Source organism: Malaya genurostris, chromosome 1 (genome assembly GCF_030247185.1).
Source record: "Malaya genurostris strain Urasoe2022 chromosome 1, Malgen_1.1, whole genome shotgun sequence".
Taxonomy (NCBI): Eukaryota; Metazoa; Arthropoda; class Insecta; order Diptera; family Culicidae; genus Malaya; species Malaya genurostris.
In genome coordinates, this window is record NC_080570.1 from 38,215,804 (window position 1) to 38,236,547 (window position 20,744).

Genomic DNA, 20,744 nt, shown 5'->3' on the forward strand with positions numbered 1-20,744 from the left:
GTGATTTAGAGGATTTTTTACGACTTTTGTATCGGACTTTGAACGAAGGTTTGAAATTCCAAATACCTATCGTCGTGTAATTCTGGAACCGTAATTTGGATCCCAACAATATTCAAGAGTTGAGTATGGGACCATTAATTAGAATCTAAGTTTGCGAAAATCGGTTATGAGGCCGTTTTTTTGAAATTTCGTCCTTCAAACGCTCTAATAACGCTATATAATAGTCACTGTTGATGGTTTTTCCCTTTTCAAGGTAGTCGATGAAAATTATACCATGCGAATCCCAAAATACAGACGCCATAACCTTACCGGCCGATTGTTGAGTCTTTCCACGCTTTGGGTTCGGTTCATCGCGTGCAGTCCACTCAGCTGAATGTCGATTGGACTCCGGAGTGAAGTGATGGAACCATGTTTCGTCCATTGTTATATATCGACGAAAAAAAATCGGTTTTATTTCGATATAACAGCTCCAAACACTGCTCAGAATCATCAATTCGTTGTTGTTTTTGATCGATTGTGAGCTCACGCGGCACCCATTTTGCACAAAGCTTTCTCATATCCAAATATTCGTGAATAATATGTCCAACACGTTCCTTTGATATCTTTAGGGTGTCAGCTATCTCGATGAACTTCACTTTACGGTCATTGAAAATCATTTTGTGGATTTTTTTCACGTTTTCATCGGTAACAGCCTCTTTTGGACGTCCACTGCGTTCATCGTCTTCGATGCTCATATGACCAGTACGAAATTTTGCAAACCACTTACGATTTGTTGCTTCGCCCGGTGTAGAGTCTGGATAACACTCATCAAGCCATTTTTTGGTATTGGCGACACTTTTTTTCATCAAAAAGTAGTGTTTCATCAACACACGAAATTCCGTTTTTCCATTTTTTTCACAATAACAAAAGTAGCTTCACTCAAAATGCAATATCTCACAAACTAATAATCAGACAGCTGTCTAATTTATACACGTATCTTTTGAAGGTTGGTACTAACTGAAAATGGTATGGATTTAATTCTAGTGGCGCCCTCTTATAGAAACGATACGAACTTTTAAGCCGATCTGTTAACAGACAAGTCTAAGCGTTGAAATCTACTATTGAATTTTGGATGAAGTTCGAAAATCAAATGGTTGTCGCTCTTCGGTTCTGTAGATATTATAGTATAAGTGACACAACCGACTAACCGCACATTTGTCTTCGACTGAATTTTCATGAAGATGATTTAACGAATTGTGATAAACTTATTTGAAAGCTAACAATGCTAATGAAATTTGAAAGAGTTATATTGCGAACATTTCCGGTTCGAGAAATGGAATGCGCTTTTTGAAATTTCAAACTGTCATTTGAAACGACAGTCAATAAAAGTCACGTTTTTGTTCCCAAAAAAAAAAGCTCAACGCCTACTACTCGCAGTTGGGTTGAATTTTTTCTATCATTCTACAACAGGAGCTCCCAGACTGAGGGCCCAAACTAAGGTCGGCCGTGTGGCGTAAAACACAATTCCCGTATCGAAACACAAGACGGTCTTTCCGGGCGTTTTAGGAATTTAATCGAACGAGATTTTCCGCGTCTGGAATGGTGGGTGTGAGCCGCGAAGGAACTGCTGAAGCGGTGAAGTAAGCAGGCTATTATCGTTTCTTCACTGTTTCTTTGGCACCGCACGGAAGTGGCGTACTGCCGTCCGTCCATCCGGAGGGAGCCATGTGCCAGCAAGGCTGCACACTAAAGTGGCAGCGCAGTGGCATAAAATTTAATATAAAACCCCCGCCATCATCTTAATGAGGCTAAAGTAGTTTGCGTAATTAATGTGCGACTGTCACCCGGCAGGCAGGCTGTGGCAGGCAAACGTCAGGCAAACGTCAGGCAGACAAGCAGAAGCGCAAACAGGCCGCGGTAACCAAGTCGTGACCGAGTCGTCTCTTGCTCGTCTTATCTTAGCAGGTCACACCTCCCGACGCGGCAACCCCTTGAACCGTGGATGATCACTTTGCCGTTTACTTCGTCGACACTCCACCCAGCACACTTTGATTTCAGGCGGCCATTTTTACCGCACACGTCATCTTCATCAAAAGCTTTCTTCGGTGTATTCGATGAAGAAACGGTTCTCTCACTCCGGGCCGGGCCGCTGTTGAACGGTTAAGTGCACGATTGTCGGGCGCCGGAAGAAACGAAACGACCTGTGACCTACCTCTCTCTCATGCCTCGTACGAAAGAAGGTACAGAATCCAACGAAGAACCGAAAATCGAAGGCAAATTCGATTTGACATAAAAGCTTCAAGTGGGCAATCAAATGGGAATGAGAGAGCAGAACAGCTCGAATGGTTCATCATACGTATTTCATCAGACAAACAATGATGATTGCGAGTTTTTGGGGGTTCGCCTTCGACTTTCGGATGAGCCTGGTTCTACACTGGTTGTCGGGATGCGAGAGAGAGAGAGAGAGAGAGAGAGAGAGAGAGAGAGAGAGAGAGAGAGAGAGAGAGAGAGAGAGAGAGAGAGAGAGAGAGAGAGCGAGAGCGAGAGGGAGGTTTATCGAATTCTGGTTCGAATGTCGTTCATTGCATGTCGACGTTTCGAGTGCGGGTTGTTGTGTGCTTGTCATGATTATGAGTGGATCATTTCGGGGACTGACATTTATACGTCCGTGTCCATGGGAACAATTTACGCCAGCCAACTAATCTATTCAACATGTTCAATTGGAAAAAAATTCTCTTGCTGGCTGGGGATTGCATGCGTCATAAAATTTTTGGATTATCTACCACAATAACAAGAACAGTTTTCCATCGCCCCAAACACAGTAGGCCGGTCGTTCACAGCGTGGAGGTTTTAGTTTTTGTTGGCGACGAAACCAGACCTCTTTGCCTTCACTTCGTAGCCAGTTTCGAACCAAATCTTAACACTGTTTGAAAATCATTATAAGTGTTTGTCATAATTGTCGGTGAGTGTTTGCTCTGTTAATTTTTTTTAAATAACTATTTATTGGAATATGAGTTAAAATTAAATTATTAAGATTGAAATTGGGTGTTCAGCCACAAGTGGTGACTTTTCAGCCCTATTATATATATGATTTGGTTATTACCATTAGGACATTATTTGCTTCCGCAATTCTGAGATTTTTGTGTAGGGAAAATTCTAAACCTACTTGTATTGTGTAATGGGGAAAAGGAACTTATATACTAACTTACTAACTAATACAGAGAGCGAATCGATTCAATTGAAGATTGCATCGATTTTTGTGGGAATTTGCTTATAATATTATGTGACATTACATCTAATGGTTCTATATTTGTGAGTCTGTGTAACTCATTTGTACTAAACCAGGGAGGACGCTTCAAAATCATTTTCAGAATTTTATTCTGAATCCTTTGAAGCGTTTTCTTCCTGGTGGAACAACAACTTGACCAAATTGGTACTGCATAAAGCATGGCTGGTCTGAAAAATTTGTTTATAAATTAACAATTTGTTTTTTAGACAGAGCTTAGAATTTCTGTTTATAAGAGGATATAAACATTTAATATATTTATTACACTTTGCCTGGATTCCTTCAATGTGATCCTTGAAAGTGAGTTTTTTTTGTCATACGTTAAACCTAAGTATTTAGCTTGATCAGACCACGTCGATTCCAAACCATTCAATTTGAGAATGTGATTATTGTTTGGTTTAAGAAAAGAAGCTCTTGGCTTGTGAGGAAAGATAATTAATTGCGTTTTTTGCTGCATTTGGTTTCATTTTCCATTTTGACAGATAATCACTGAAAATATTTAAACTTCTTTGTAGGCGACTGCAGATCACTCTTAGATTTCTACCCGTGGCTAACAGACTTGTGTCGTCACAGAATAGCGATTTCTGACAACCAACGGGTAGATTTGGAAGATCAGAAGGGAAAATATTATACAAGATTGGAGCTACGCTCGAACCCTACGGAACACCGGCTCGTACGGGTAGCAATTCAGATTTACAATTCTGATAGCTAACCTGAAGAGTACGATCAGTTAAATAATTTTGAACCATTTTGATCAAATAAATAGGAAACTGGAAATCAGACATTTTTGCTATTAAAACTTTGTGCCAAACACTGTCGAATGCTTTTTCTATGTCTAGAAAAGCAACTCCAGTGGATAACCCAGAAGATTTATTTGATTTTATCATGTTCGTTACTCTGACAAGTTGATGAGTAGTTGAATGTTCATGACGAAATCCAAACTGCTCTGGTAAAAAAATTGAATTCTCATTTATATGAGACATCATTCTCAACAAGATAATTTTTTCAAAAAGTTTACTGATAGAAGAAAGTAAGCTAATTGGTCGATAACTTGATGTTTCTGCTGGATTTTTATCAGGTTTCAGGATAGGAATTACTTTAGTGTTTTCCATCTTTTCGGGAAGTAAGCTAATGAAAAACACGAAAATTTTAACCAGGAGTCTCACGGCAACATCGGGAAGATTTTTAATAAGAATATTAAAAATTCCATCATTACCAGGAGCCTTCATGTTTTTAAGTTTCCTAATAATTGATTTAATTTCATCAAAATTCGTCTCAATAATGTCATCTTGTGATAACACTTGAGTTGAAATATGCTCATATTTCAGTGAGACTTCATTTTCAATAGGACTCACAACGTTCAAATTAGAATTGTGTACACTCTCGAACTGCTGAGCAAGTTTTTCAGCTTTTTAACCATTTGTAAGAAGTATTTGATTTCCTTCCTTGAGAGCAGGAATCGATCGATATCTTGTAAGTTTTTGCAAATCGCCTTTAAAGAAATTTAATTGTTCGCCGGTGCATTGGAATGGCAAATATGCTCCAGCGATGAAATAAATTCCATGAATGGTTTCAGCTTCGATTCCCAAGCTTTCAATAACTTTAGTATTAAAAGAAGGTAAAATTCGATGTTTAATTTGCCGTTTGACAAAAATGGCAACTCCACCACCCATTCCAGTAAACCTGTCAAATCGATGAACCACATAATGTGGATTACTTTTCAATTTGACATTTGGTTTAAGAAAAGTTTCTGTCACAATGGCAATATGAATTTTGTGAACTTTGAGAAAATTATAAAATTCATCTTCACTCGATTTCAAAGGTCGAGCATTCCAATTTAAAATATTCAAATAATTATTTAACATCACTGTTAAATTTTAAATTCATTATAATATTATCTGCGAATTGCCATCCGATTTGAAATACTTCAAAAAGTGATGAAGTCGAATTCATTGATTATTTGAAAGAGTTGATCTTGTAGGTAGATCATTTTATTTTCAGTTATATCGCCTAAATCAACTTCATTTAAAGAAGCGAATGGCATTGAAGGAATATTTGTAGGTTGACTGCCATTAGAAGAAGATGATATGGCCGATCTACCTATTAATAAATTGTTTTCGTTAGAAGATGAACTGCAAGGCGGTCCTGTGTTTTGATTATTTACATTAGAAGAATTAAGTGGTAGATTACTACCTGTTATACTAGCATAACTGACATTAAAAGAAGATGATGACGAGGTCGATCTACCTGTCAATAAATTGTTTTCGTTAGAAGACGAATTGGCAGGCGTACCTGTTTTTTGTTTCAAATTCGAAGAAATAAGTGCCTTAGAAGAATTAGGCGTGGCATTTGTAACGGTTTTTTGATGTTCAGGTATGTTCTGTAAATTTAAGGTCGTTGTCGTCGAAGCGAGCGAGCGTTTAAAATTTTTTCCCTGACAGGACATTTCAAATAATTGGATTTATGATTTCCATTGCAATTTGAACATGAAAATTTATCAGTGGTTTCATTCATTGGACAAACGTCTTTCGAATGTGATTTACCACAATTCAAACACCGTATATCCATATGACAATTTTTGGTTCCATGACCGAAGTCTTGGCAACGACGACATTGCGTTAAGTTTGCAATACGATTATGCCGTTTATAATGTTCCCAATGAATTTTAATGTGGGAAATGAAACGTACTTTTTCTAAAGTTTTCAAATTGTTTACATCACTTCGATTGAAGTGTATTAGGTAAAGTTCATGGGAAATTCCAGAGCGTGGTTTAGAAGTACCATTCGCTCTGTTTTTCATAAGTATTACTTGGGAAGGGGCAAAACCAAGCAATTCTTTTAGTTCACTTTTAATTTCATCAGTACTTTGATCATTTGATAAGCCTTTCAAGACAGCCTTGAAGGGTCTGTCTGATTTTATATCATATAAATAAAATTTATGAAGTTTCTCGGACGAATATCGAATAAGAGGTTCGTAATCTTCCAATCCATCAACCAAGACTCGACATTCTCCTCTTCGTCCGATTTGAAATGAGACTTTTACTTCCGGGAGAAAAGTAGAAAGCTCAATACGGAATGCTTTGAAGTCGGAAATCATCACCGTCACTGGTGGCATAGATTGATGTTTCTTCCCAGAACGACATGCGTCCATTTTGGGAATTTTTGAAGAATTTTCTTCTACGTCGCTACAATCGGATTCAGGAAGAATCTCGTAAATATTGTTAGACGGCATAGAGTCAACGGAAGGGAAATCCGTCCGTTGTCTTTTATTTTTACATTCAGATTCTATAAGATCGTGAATGTTATTAGAAAAATGTTGAATAACGAATTGTGATTCATTCCGTATTGAATTATTTTTAGCCTTAGGCTTGTTGCCTTTCCGGTTGGACGCAGGCATTGTTGAAATGAATGAAGTTTTGAATTAAATTAATTAGGCTAAATTAGTCTTCGATTAGACTCCTAGTTTGGAAAAGTCACGATAAAGACTGATTAGTTCGAAGAATAGTTCTTTGAATAGCTAGCCTTGAAAAAGGCTGATTAATTTCTTAGTCACTCTAATATCACTCTTTGTATAGCCTTGAGAAAGGCTGACTAATTGTTAGTCTTTAAAAAGACTGTTAGTGATTCAGGTAGCATTGAATCAATGAAATTCTAGGTAGCCAGAAAAAAATTCCAGGAGCCAAGAGCTATACGCGTGCGGTGCGAACAACAACAAATTCAACACCGACTGTTTGCTCTATTTTTGATTTGGGTCTACCTGAGGGAAAGCGATTCCGCGCAAGTGTTCGGGAAATACTAATGCCTTTCTCTTGAATAGTCTACGTTTATGAGATTATAAAAAGTGTGATTTTTAAGGAGGTATAGGATTTATTTCTATAAGGAAAAAAATATCTGGAAAATATCGACTTTGGGAGAATTTTGAGATTTATTTTTTTGAATATCGACTTTGGGACTCTGAGATTACCGAAATCTAAAAAAGAAATCTTTAATGCCAAAAATATAGAAAATATCGGCTTTATAAAAATGTTTGGCATTTTTGAATTTTTCGAGTATCGACTATGGGACTCTGAAAATTCTGAAACCGAAAAAGACATTTTGTTGACGCCAAATAATCAGGAAATTCAAGAAACGTCGAGATTTGTTATCTCGAAATAAACAGATATCTAAAAATATTGCCTTCGAGAAAATTATGAGATTTTTTTTGGAATATCGACTTTGGGACTCTGAGGCTTTTTAAATCGCAAAAGACTTTATTTTATGCCAAATAATAAGGACATGCATGAAACGTAAAGATTTGTGTTATCTTGAACAAAATTAATTTCTAGGAAATATGGTCTTGGGAAAATTCCGAAATTTTATGTTTAATATCGACTTTGGAAGTCCGAAATCGAACAAAAAATTATTTTGCTGAAAAAATTTCATAAAGATATTGATCAATAGTAAAAATTTCATGAAACGTTGAGATTTGTGCTACCTCAACAAATGAATTGCTGATAAATATCGACTTTAGGAAACCTTAAAAAAATTTTTTTTTCTAATATTGACTTTGAGACTCTGAGATTTCCTAAATCGAAAAAAAAATATTTTGGTGACAAATGTTAAAGGATTTCATGAAACGTTAAGATTTGTTTTACCTCAGAAAAATATTCTGAAAAATATCGGCTTAAGAAAAATGTTTGGAATTTTTCGAATATCGGGACTCTGAACCTTTTGATATCGGAAAATACATTTTTTTATACCGAATAACGAGGAAATGCATGAAAGGCTGAGATTTGTTATCTCGAAAACAGAATATTTCTGAAAAAAAATCTCCTTTGAGAAAAGTTTAACATTTTTCTCAAAATCAACTCTGGGACTTTGAGACTTTTTGAATCGAAAAAGTCATTTTTTCATGCTAAATAATTAGGCAATGCACGAAACGTAGAGATTTGTGTTATCTCGAACACAATTAATTTCTAAAACATGGTCTTGGGAAAATTTCGGGAATTAATTTTTGAATGTCGACTTTGGGACTCTGAGATTTCTGAAATCGAAAAAAAATATATTTCGATAACAAATGTTAAAGGATTTCATGAAACGTTAAGACTTGTTTTACCCCAGAAAAAAATTTCGGAAATATATCGACTTTAGGAAAATTTTTGGATTTTTTTCGAATATCGACTTCGGAACACTGAGATTTCTGAAATCGAATAAAACATGTTTTTGATACCAAATAATTAGGAAATGCATGAAACGTAAAGCTGTATGTTATCTCGCAGAAAAATTTTTGTGAAAAATATCGACTTTTGGAAAACTGATTTTTTTTAATATCGACTTTGGGACTTTGAAATCGAAAAGGCAATTTTTGATGCCGAATAACTAGGAAATGCATGAAACATCGAGATTTGTTAATTCGAAAAATATGAATTTCTAAAAAATATCGCCTTTGGCCTTTGCCAAATAATTAGGAAATGCTTAAAATGTCGAGATTTTCGAGACCTCTAAAAAACAAATTTTCAAAAAAATATCGCCTTCGAGAAAGTTTTGAGTTTTTTTTTCAATATCGACTTTGGGACTCTGAAATTTTGTGAAATCGAAAAAACATTGTTTTGATAACAAACAATTGAGAAATGCATGAAATGTCGAGATTTGTGTTATCTCAAATAAAAAAATGAGAAAATTATCGACTTTGCAAAATTTTGAGAATTTTTTTTGAATACCGACTTTGGGGCTTTGAAATTTCCGAATTGAAAAAAAAACATTTGTTTTGGTACCAAAAAAAAGGAAAAGTATGAAACGTCGAGATTTCTGTTATCTCGAAAAAAAAATTTCTAATAAATATGGTCTTAGTGAAAATTTCGAGATTTTATATTTTATATCGACTTTGGGACTCTGAAATTTCCGAAATCGGAAAAAAAGTTTTCTTTGATATCAAATGTTTAAGAATTGCATGAAACGTCAAGATCTGTGTTATCTCAAAAAAAACTTTGTGGAAAATATAGACTGGGAAAACTGATTTTTTTAAATATAGACTTTGGGGAAAATTTTGAGATTTTTTTTATCGACTTTTGGACTCTGGGATAACTGAAATCGAAAAAAAATGCATAAAGCGTCGAAATCCGAAATATTGACTTTGGGAAGATTTTGAATTTTTTTTTGAATGTCGATTATGGGACTCTGAGATTACCGAAATCGTAAAAGACATTTCTTTGATGCCAAATAGTAAGGAAAAGTATGAAACATCAAGATTTCTGTTATCTGGTAAAAAAATTCTAAAAAATTTCGTTTTCGAGGTTTTATTTTTAATATCGACTTTGGGACTCAGGGATTACCGAAATTAGAAAAAAAGTCTTCTTTGATGCAAAATGTTTAAGAAATGCATGAAACGTCAAGATCTGTATTATTTCAAAAAAAAATCTGGAATATGTCGACTATAGGAAAATTTTGAATTTTTTTTTGAATATCAACTTTGGGACTCTGAGATTTCTGAAATCGAAAAGAAAATTCTTTGATGACAAATGCTTTAAGAAATGCATGAAGCGTCGAAATGTGTGTTATCTAAAAAAAATTGAAATATGTCGACTATAGGAAAATTTTTGGAATTTTTTATTATTTCGAATATCGACTTTAGGACTTTGAGATTTCTGAAATCGATTAAAACGTGTTTTAATGCCAAATAATTAGAAAAACCATGAAATGTTGAGATTTGTTATCTTGAATCGACTTTGGGAAAATTTTGAGATTTTGTTTTTGAATATCGACTTTAGAACTAATTTTTTTAATATCGACTTTGGGAAAATTTTAAGATTTTTGTTGTTATCTCGAAAAGCAAAATTGTGATAAATATCGACTTTGGGAAAATTGGGATTTTATTTTTGAATGTCGACTTTGGGACTCTGACATTTCTGAAATCGGAAAAGACATTTTATTGATGCCATATAATTAGGAAATGCATGAAATGTTGAGATTTGTTATCTCGAAAAAGAAAGAAATTTCTGCAAAATATCAAAATATCGACTTTGGGAAAATTTTAAGATTTGTTATTGAATATCAACTTTAGGACTCTGAGATTTCTGAGATAAAAAAAAATTATTTGGTTGCAAATAATTTAAGAAATGCATGAAACGTCGACATCTGTGTTATTTTAAAAAAAAAATTCTGGAATATGTCGACTATAGGAAAATTTTGATTTTTTTTTTGAATATCGACTTTGGCACTCTGAGATTTCTGAAATCGAAAAGAAAATTCTTTGATGACAAATGCTTTAAGAAATGCACGAAGCGTCGAAATGTGTGTTATTTTTTTTAAATTGAAATATGTCGACTATAGGAAAATTTTTTAATATTTCGAATATCGACTTTAGAACTTTGAGATTTCTGAAATCGATTAAAACATGTTTTAATGCCAAATAATTAGGAAATCCATGAAATGTTGAGATTTGTTATCTTTAATCGACTTTGGGAAAATTTTGAGATTTTATTTTTGAATATCGACTTTAGGACTCTGAGATTTCTGAACTCGAAAAAAAAAATTCTTTGATGACAAATTTTTTTTAAGAATTGCATAAAACATTGAGATCAGTGTTATCTTGAGAAACGAATTTCTGCAAAATATCGACCTAATTTGTGGAATTTTTGAATTTTTCTAAAATCGACTTTAGGACTCTGAGATTTCTGAAATCGAATAAAACATGTTTTTGATGCCAAATAATTAGAAAATGCATGAAACGTCAAAATCTGTGTTATCTCGAATAAAAAATTTGTCAAAAATATCGACTTTAGGAAAATTTTAAAATATTTTTTTTAATGTCGAATGTCTGGGACTTTGAAATTCCCAAAACCGAAAAAAAAATTTTTTGGAGAAAATAAAATTCCAAGTCCCAAAGACTCGATTCAATTTTTTGTCTTTTCTAAATAATACTAGATCTCGACGTTTCGTGCATTCCTAAAGGGAAACAACAACAACATGCACAATTTTGAAACTTTGTCTAGCTTTGATAGCTTGTATAAAAAAGTCGCATAATAAAATGTATTTTAGAAAAAAACCGCACCAAAAGGAACTTTGGTATGTCAAACGTACCAAGTCTTCCACGGACGCGCTTAAAATTACATGTCTTAGCATTTGAAAATAAATCAGAATAAATGAAATCAACTGAAAAATGTGTCATTTTTGACGCTCGAATCATTCGTTTCAAGTCGAACGTAACTGTTCATGATGTTCTTTTCTGATTGGATATTTTTATTAGTTCGAGCCAAAATATTAAAACATCATATCAAAACATATTTTGTAGTAAAATACTGTCGTTAATAAATTAAATAATTCAATGGAAATTTTCGTTTGATTTAATATATTTGCTATATTTTGAGACAAAGTAGGGCCGTTGCAGGGTCGCGAAACTGGTTCGCTGAGACATCTAAGGTTACTCAGCCGGCTGAGAGAGACTAAGATTAGTTATTGAATATGAGTGCTGTCGGCATGTGATTTATGTTCCACGAATATATTTTTATTATTTCTGTCATTGAGCGGCTCAAAGATTACGCGTTTTTCACGAGGATTTCCAAAGTTACGTGATTTTTTTAACGCGAATTTTCAAAGTTCTTCGGTTTTTTTGTTTCGTCGTAGAAATGCATGCAACATGGAATCCAATGGAAATTTTTTTAGTCAACTCTCTGCCACTTAAAAAACAAATCTTTTAGATTTCATCAGCTTTGAACGTTTCGTGCATTTCTAAGATATTTGGCATTAAAAAAAACATTCTTTAGTTTTGCGATTTTTTTAGGCGGGAAATTTATAATTTAAATTAACCCGACTAACTGTTATGAGACCAAACGAACAAAAACCGAGGTCAAATAAACGAATAAAACGAGATCCCATCGTGTTTAAGTTTTTCAAGTTTGATAAATGGATGAAAAAAAGTCTGATAAAATTGAAAATTGTTTTGTAATGAAATTAGGGCCGTTGCATGCCTCTTACTTCAGGTAATTTGAACTGAAATATTGAAACGAATTAACAAAATACATTCAGCAGTAGGACAGTGGACTGTATAATTTTTAATTCTATGCTCATTGAAGGACGATTCGTGGTCTACGAAATTTTTTTTTTGACCAAAATAGGGTCATGACAGGTTCCTTTTTTGTTTGACTTAAGTTGACATATTGAAACGATTAACAAGAATACACTCTTCAACAAGGCAATGAAAATGACAATGCTTCTGTATAAATACAATGAGGTAAGATTAATGTAATTATTTTTGATGAGAAAAAATAGGGGCGGTGCATGCCGCCATAAAACAGCATTTTGAAAACAAAATCGGTTATTAAATTTCATCCAACATTCGACCGTACGAATAAAATCCGCTTTCTCCAGTTCCAATGAAGCGACTGTCATTCAATTGACCGGTCTACGGATCGCCCCGGAATAACTGACTAAATTTCGGTCTTCATTATCAGACTAAGCTAACTCTGGCTCTCCACTCGAATGCAGTCCAACAACAACAACAACACCCCCACAAACCCTAATAGTTTTCTCTGTCGGTATTGAACAGCACTGACTCGACTTTGATGACATCTTAAAATACCACCGAACAAACATCGCAGCAAACGGTGCCGAACCCGACAACTGTTTGTCGAAAGTATTTCACCCTACACCGCACTATCAGCGCTGCCACCGGCCGACCAACCAACTAACAAACCTTCAGTCAGTCAGTCAGTCAGTCTGTCTGTCTGTCTGTCGATTGAGTTGCTTGTGGTAGTGGTGCTGATATTCGAACAAAACCGCTGCCTTAGCCCCCCCACTCCATACATACATCTACTAAACATATTTCCTACAAGTGATACTAAGTGATAGCATTTTGTTCGTTTTTCAAAACCACCCTTCATCTCTCTCTCGCTCTTCCAGGGTCTTCGGAGCAACGTAACGGATGCCTGTGAACGACACGATCCCTGCCAGCATGGCGGCATCTGCATATCGACCGATTCCGGACCAATCTGCGAGTGTCGCAATCTTGAGTTCGAGGGACCCTACTGCGAACGAGGTAAGTGTTTCCGCACATTCTTGTTGGCCGTGCATGTTGTTCCTCTTGTCCTGTTCCCACCACCGTCGGAATAGCCGGATCCAGGGGAGGACGGATTTTACGGCGCTTAGCCGCTGTGGGTAAACTCTAAACTCGCATATGTAACGGAAAGCTGAAGTGGCAGAAATTTCCAATTTAAATTCCTTGCGAAAGGACAGGCGAGAGACAGCCAAACGGGAGAAGCATATTTACGGAAAGTGTCGTTTAGGGGGGGCGTCGGAGGGGAGAGAGAGAATCTAAGATATGTCAGGATTCGGTATGCACAGTATCCTAGAGATTGCACACAATTCAACAGTTTGGGGTGACACATTGGGCCACGTAGGATACGAAAGAGCTCCAATTGAGAAGGACATTTTACCTCAATAGCTTCCATGACCGACGAATGTTTGCTGAACCATGATTCAACCAGGGATGATAGATTTTATTGCAGAATGTGACAAATTGAATGTTTTCGGAATGTTTGGTACAGATTCAACAAATAAATTTAGTCAATTCTTGTGTAGGAAAATTTTTTTCTATGAAACACGTGAAAAAAAATATCCGGCAAAAAGTGCACACGAATCTAGGCCGGAGAAAACTAAGCGGGACAATATCTGACGCAGCAGAGCTGCCATACTGAAATCTGTGTCGCAACTTGACGAATTTGTTTATTATCTGTGGTGCATATTTTCGATTTATATCAGTGAGAAACGTTCTAAAAATCTGTCAGTTTTGCTAAATATTGTTAAAAAAAACTGTAGAAATCTGTGTATCTACCAAAAAAAATCGGTGATCTATGACGCAAAATCTGTTTAGCAAAGAAAAATCTGCCAGGAAGTCTGACACCTCGACAGAGATGCCATTTATACGGATTTGTTTGTATCATACAGAATTTTACAGGCGCGTTCGATTTTCATACACAAAAAGTGGGACAGAACATATGAAAACAAGTCAGAAATTAGTCCAAAAATTTTGATGAAATTATATTCTCATAAAAATTTAGAACTTACACCAATTTGAACTTTCAAAAATTTACCCTGTACAAGAATGGGTTTCAACTCAATCGTGAAAATATCTTGTTGTACTTAATTTAAACAACATACGGAAATAGTTTCGCAATTCAAATTGTTTTGCTTTGTTGAGCCCGTCTGGTTCTTAAAATTTTTAATCGTATAAATCGGTTCTTTTTAGGACTATTTTTCTACTATGTAAATCTATCATGCCACTTGGTTCAGGTTCAAAGCTCAGTTCGTCTCCAGAATTCAGTTCCGTATTGAATCAATTGCGGGACGTTTTCGGAAGAGCTAGTTTCTTTTCAAAGAAGATCGATTGGGTCATCCTGCTGCTGGTCGTTTACATTGGAGTAAAATACAAAGAAATGTGTGACCTTTTGCAGAATCTAACGGCACCAAATGTTATCTAAAGAACTATGAAGATTGCTTCTTTACAAATCGGAAATAAAAATCATCAGTTAAGAGCAAATCTAAAATAGTTTGATCAGCTTCGAGCAATTTTCGCAGTGCAAAATTCGCACCAAACGAGTGTGAATAAAGCCAGCATTTGACTGCTTCGCGTTCGAGAAAAAATGCTCCGATCAGTGTTTAATATCGTACAAATATTCCACAATTTAGACCACTTGTGAATGCCAGAAATGGTATTCGCGTACAGTATTTTGATAGTTGCTTTCACTGAAATATGCAAATCCGGCATGAAAATTCTGTATGTTGCTATTTTTTTACTCTCATTTGTTCCGCATTATTTAATTGTGTGGTAGAAAATATTTAGTTTTAGTTTTTATTCGTTTTCACGTTCTCCAGTTATGTCTGTGACATTACTTACCCACCTTTTTTATGCGCAGGATACTTTCCGATTAATAATTCCGCATAGTAAAATCCACATCACTTCAAAAATTTGCATAGTTTTAAGAACCCGCCTTAAAAAATTCGCATTGAGTAATCGAGAAAAACTAAGGTAATTTATTTTTTTTGTCGTCAGATGTCCTCAAAATCGCTGTTATCTTCCGGAAAAACTTTTTTTTACGAACGTCAGTCCCAAAAGCATTTGTTCACAAAATTTCTTTGACAAAACGAAACACCGCACAACTTAAAAAAGAAAAACACAATAAAACCGCATAAAAAGAGACTCGAATTGATTCCGATTGTTGATATAAAATTCCAAACGACGACGAATTTCGCACCAACTCGAACAAATGTTGGCAGCAGACACCACCATTTGAATGAAATCTTCTGAACATGAAGTTTGGCTTTTTTCAAAAGTTAGTCTAGATCAATTATGATCTTCGGAACTTCGGAAATCTGCGTAGAAAAAAACCGCGTAAATTCTTAAATCCGCGTAGAAAAAACTGCAAAACTAAAAAAAATTTCTGATGCCAAACGTCTTAAAAACGCCTGAAACGTCGATATCTGGTGTAAAAAACGTGCTTAATCCACCTAGCAGTGAGATGATACCTTTTTCTATCAATCCGCATGTATCCAACTTAAAAGCTTTTTGGGATTGTCATAGAAGATGATCGATTTGAATTTAAAAAAATCATCATCCTGTAATTCCAGAATCGGAAAGCTGAAATGGATAAAAATAATTAATTTTGTATGGGACCATAAGTTTATTTTAATTTTAATTTTTGAAATTCGAATTGGATTTTTTGAGAAAACGATTAAGCTTCGAGAAACGATTCGATACTGGAATCGGAATTCGAAAATCGGTGTAACCGAAGTCAGATAAATTCACCTGAGTAGCTGTATAGTATACATTTGTTGTACTTGAATGTGAGTTTGTAGATAAAGGTTGAGTCATCTCCGAGAAAATTGAGTGAAATTATTTGTCACACACGCATTTGCTGATCTCGACGAACTGATTCGAATGGTATATGGTTGTTATGTTCTTCCAGCATTTATTGCTGTTAGTAGTTCTGAATTCTGGATCTGATCTCAGGATTCTGAACGGAGGTTTTGGACTCGAACTCGGAAAATCATTCTGACCATCTGGATTCTGAACGTGGACCTGTTTTTTTTGTATTTTGCATGAATTTCCAATGAAACATTGAAACTATTTACACTCAATCTTATTGGACCAACTCTTGGTCGTGACAGCATTTAACAGCTCACATGAATTTAATAATGCACTAATTACCAGTGCGGTAAAATTTTATTTTCAATCGAATGATAGATGGGAATTTTATGGCCACTGACTGTCAGCATATCGATACAAATTCATATGACTTTTGCTGCCATTTTCAAGTGAAGCTCCCAGAAGTCATCGTCAGTCATTTGAAGTTTTTCTTACTTAGTTTCAAGTGCCAAGTAGTATAGCTCCTTCATTGTCTTCGCTCCTGGTAGTGAGCAAGTTCGAACGAGAAGAATTATAAATAGAAGAATTATAAATAAAGTACTAAAAATGAAAACTGAAGGAAGCAACTATTAATTTATGTGTATTCTGTGATTGATATTTCAGCTACCTGGTTTGTCTTTCATCTATTATTTTGCACAAATTCGAATGTCTACATAAACCTCATTTGAAGACCGCTCTCACACTATTAAAAGAGTTATTTTTTTTACTTTAATAGATCAACTGACGGTGATTAAACTGAGCTTTGATTTCAAGAGAATCGATTGAAAAACTGAATGCTGTCCGTTCGGTACGTCAGTGAACGTTGTGTGTGTGTGTGTCAGAGTGTGAAGCTTACTGGCAGTAGAGAGATCGACAGTGTGTTTCACATTCGGTTTCAATTGAATTGCAGAGGTTTATTTTTTCGGATTTACTGACTTTTGCAACCCTGTCTGAAATATCTCCAGGCAGGGTTGCAAATTTTTACCTGTCATCTCTGCTGATGTAGCGACCGGATCGTTAAAAAAACCCTCAACGCTAAGTAAACATGGAAAGCATTGATTCAAGTGGAAATCCATCAAGGTGCTATTTACCATGTTTCGCTATTCGAAAGTTATTTGACTTTTCATCTTGAGTTTTGCCTCTGCACGCTCTAAATTTAAACAGCCTCCAGAAGGCAATCATTCCGTACAACCCTGCGCAGTGAGACGCGCCTTTTCAGTGCAGTCAAAAAACATGACACGACACTATTGCTGCTATTGGTAACAGTTTGTTACACCGTCCGATGGCGGCAATTTCCGGCCTACTGCGTCTCTCAGACAAGCCTTGCATTGAAATTCATATATTCCGAAGCTTATATGTACGAAACAAAACATTGCCTTTCCTCCCGGCGACGGATCTAGCAGCACCAACAGCAAACGATTGGCCTTCATCTTTCCAAGCGAAGAAATGAGCTCGTGGGAAAACGAATTCCGAGACACAGGATATGAATCACGTGTGCAGAAGGTAGAGCAGTGCAGAGCCGAGCTTGTGTGAACAGGAGATGAGATTTTCCTGCCGGCAACGTTCCCATTCCGGACTCCGGAGTCGGGTGAGTGAAGTGGCTGATGAAAATGATTTACTTGGAGAAATGTTGAATGTTACCCCATACCTTTCTAGTAAAACTATTAATCGGAAACGTAATTTGAAAACGACCGGCACGTAACTGATAGCACGTTGGAGATGTTAATGCCTAGCGAGACAGAGAGAGAGAGAGAAACAGGTTAGGGCTTTGAAGATGTTTATTTGGTTTCACAATCCCGACCCTCTCACAACTCGCAATAAGCAATGGAATAAACTTGTTAGGATCGGATGTCCGGACCCAGCAAACATCACGTTGCGATTGTGACCCTAACCGTCTACGACGAACTTTACGGGCAACGCGGCAACTGCCATTCGCGCAAAACGGTTACGAGAGTTTGTCTTCCGGAAGCCGACAAATAATCCTTTGCTCTCGCAGCAAATACCAAATGACCGAATAAATTGGCCATTTTGTGTAAACATCGATAAATTTCAACTAGTGCCACAAGACGCTCCTCTCAGCAAACGGTGTGTGTCATCGGTTTTTGGGGTACGATCCCAGTAGGAAACAATCTCACGAAGAAGATCCCAGCAGGCGTTTGTTGTTGTTGTTGTTGTTGTTTATCTCCCAACAAACCCTACTCAGCTGCTCCATAGGAAGCTATACCCCGTGGGCTTGGAAGGCAGAGATTTTATGGTCTAGTGCACAAGTTCAAATAAATGTGCTGCTGTCATCCAACAATCTAGTCTAATCGATAGAAGTGTGTTTTTTTATTTTTCTTTCCGTCTAGGGGAGGTTGTGCATGGAAACCAGGCTTTTCTGTGAGTCAACTCTCCGTCCTTTAATCTACCAAACCGTTTGACTTCCGTTACAGTGAATTTCAAAACTATGCAAACTGCTCGCGTCTAGTTTGTACTCTATTATTGTTCTATTTGTGTGAGCGTGCGCCGTCTTCGAAAACGGTCGTAAACATCAACAACAAACGACAACAAATATAGGGACGGAAGGTGGGTGCGTGCGTGCGGTGGATATCGTCGTTGTCGTTGTCGTCACAGCATGAATTTTCCACCACTTTAGAATACTTAAGCTCGTGTAGAAGCCATTCCAGTTGGCATGTTAAATGAATACATGACACTGTTATTGTTGTTGTTGTTGCTGTTGTTATTGCGCCAAAGGACACACATATTCCGACGGTACAATCACCTTTGGGAAACCGGTCGGGATCACATTTCAATTAGTTTGTTTTGAATAGCATGAGTACCATCGGCACTGGTTTAGAAAGTCTATTCGAGACGATGGATGGTGAATTGTGAGTCTAAAATAATAAACCGATAAATTATGGAAACCATTTCGGGATTCGAAAATTGAAAACAGAAGAAAATGCAAGTAAATACTGCTTGAAAAAAAACTGCTCGAAAATTGAAATCTGAAATCGGAAATCTAAAATCTAAAATCTAAAATCTAAAATCTAAAATCTAAAATCTAAAATCTAAAATCTAAAATCTAAAATCTAAAATCTAAAATCTAAAATCTAAAATCTAAAATCTAAAATCTAAAATCTAAAATCTAAAATCTAAAATCTAAAATCTAAAATCTAAAATCTAAAATCTAAAATCTAAAATCTAAAATCTAAAATCTAAAATCTAAAATCTAAAATCTAAAATCTAAAATCTAAAATCTAAAATCTAAAATCTAAAATCTTAAATCTAAAATCTAAAATCTAAAATCTAAAATCTAAAATCTAAAATCTAAAATCTAAAATCTAAAATCTAAAATCTAAAATCTAAAATCTAAAATCTATAATCTAAAATCTAAAATCTAAAATCTAAAATCTAAAATCTAAAGTCTAAAATCTAAAATCTAAAATCTAAAATTTAAAATTTAAAATTTAAAATCTAAAATATAATCCTATGGCCATACGAATCGGTTTGGGTTATGCTGGTTCCTGAATGTCGGCTCTAGAAGCAGTGTTGGCATTATCATTCTCAAAATATCAAAAATCAGTTATTATCGCCGATAATAATTGTTGGTGATTATCACTTACAAAATCATCGCCGAACATCATGAAGAAAATCATTTGATATTCTGAGAATGATATTAGAAAACGATTATCACTTAATATCGGTGTGCGAAATTTTCAAAACATCAAATATCACCGCTGAGTATGGGGGAAATCATCACCCGTTCAATCTCACTTTAGCGATGTTTCGTAAACTCACACATGATTATCATTCAAAAGCATTATCACGATTATCACCCATGCGCGATTTTCACTACCACATGGTGATATTCCGTGAGGTGAGTGTGGTATTGAAAATCAATTTCAACCAAATCTTAACATGCAGTATGATTATTTTTGGAACGGGTGGTGTCGAAAATCATTGTCTGAAGTTATTTGAAATTGATGATAGTGAATTTCGGTTCGTAAAATTTTATCAAAACCCATGCAATATTGGTATTTTTGGAATGGGTATGATGAGTAGATGTTGATTATCGATGTCTGGAGTTATTTTGAAATCCAACATGGCGGCTCTCGGTTCATGAAAATTCAACTAAACCCATGCAATATGGGTATTTTTGGAACGGGTATGATGAGTAGGTGTTGAATATTGGTGTCTGGAGTCATTTTGAAATCCAAGATGGCGGCTCTCGGTTCATGAAAATTCAACGAAACCCATGCAATATGGGTGTTTTTAGAACGGGTATGATGAGTAGGTGTTGAATATTGATGTCTGGAGTCATTTTGAAATCCAACATGGCGGCTCTCGGTTCATGAAAATTCAACTAAACCCATGCAATATGGGTATTTTTGGAACGGGTATGATGAGTAGATGTTGAATATTGATGTCTGGAGTCATTTTGAAATCCAAGATGGCGGCTTTCGGTTCATGAAAATTCATCTAAACCCATGCAATATGGGTATTTTTGGAACGGGTATGATGAGTAGATGTTGAATATTGATGTCTGGAGTCATTTTGAAATCCAACATGGCGGCTCTCGGTTCATGAAAATTCAACTAAACCCATGCAATATGGGTATTTTTGG

The 20,744-nt window shown here is 35.6% G+C and overlaps 1 protein-coding gene across 4 annotated transcripts in view; it reads left to right on the plus strand.

Annotated features, from left to right (window-relative positions):
* Window positions 1-20,744, plus strand: part of LOC131437600 (neurexin-3) — a 297,301-nt gene that overhangs the window by 150,917 nt on the left and 125,640 nt on the right. For all 4 annotated transcript variants that reach the window (XM_058607059.1, XM_058607077.1, XM_058607068.1 and 1 more), the window contains one exon: window positions 13,141-13,276. In XM_058607059.1, the coding sequence (XP_058463042.1) occupies window positions 13,141-13,276 (136 nt within the window). The remainder of the gene's footprint in view (window positions 1-13,140; window positions 13,277-20,744) is intronic.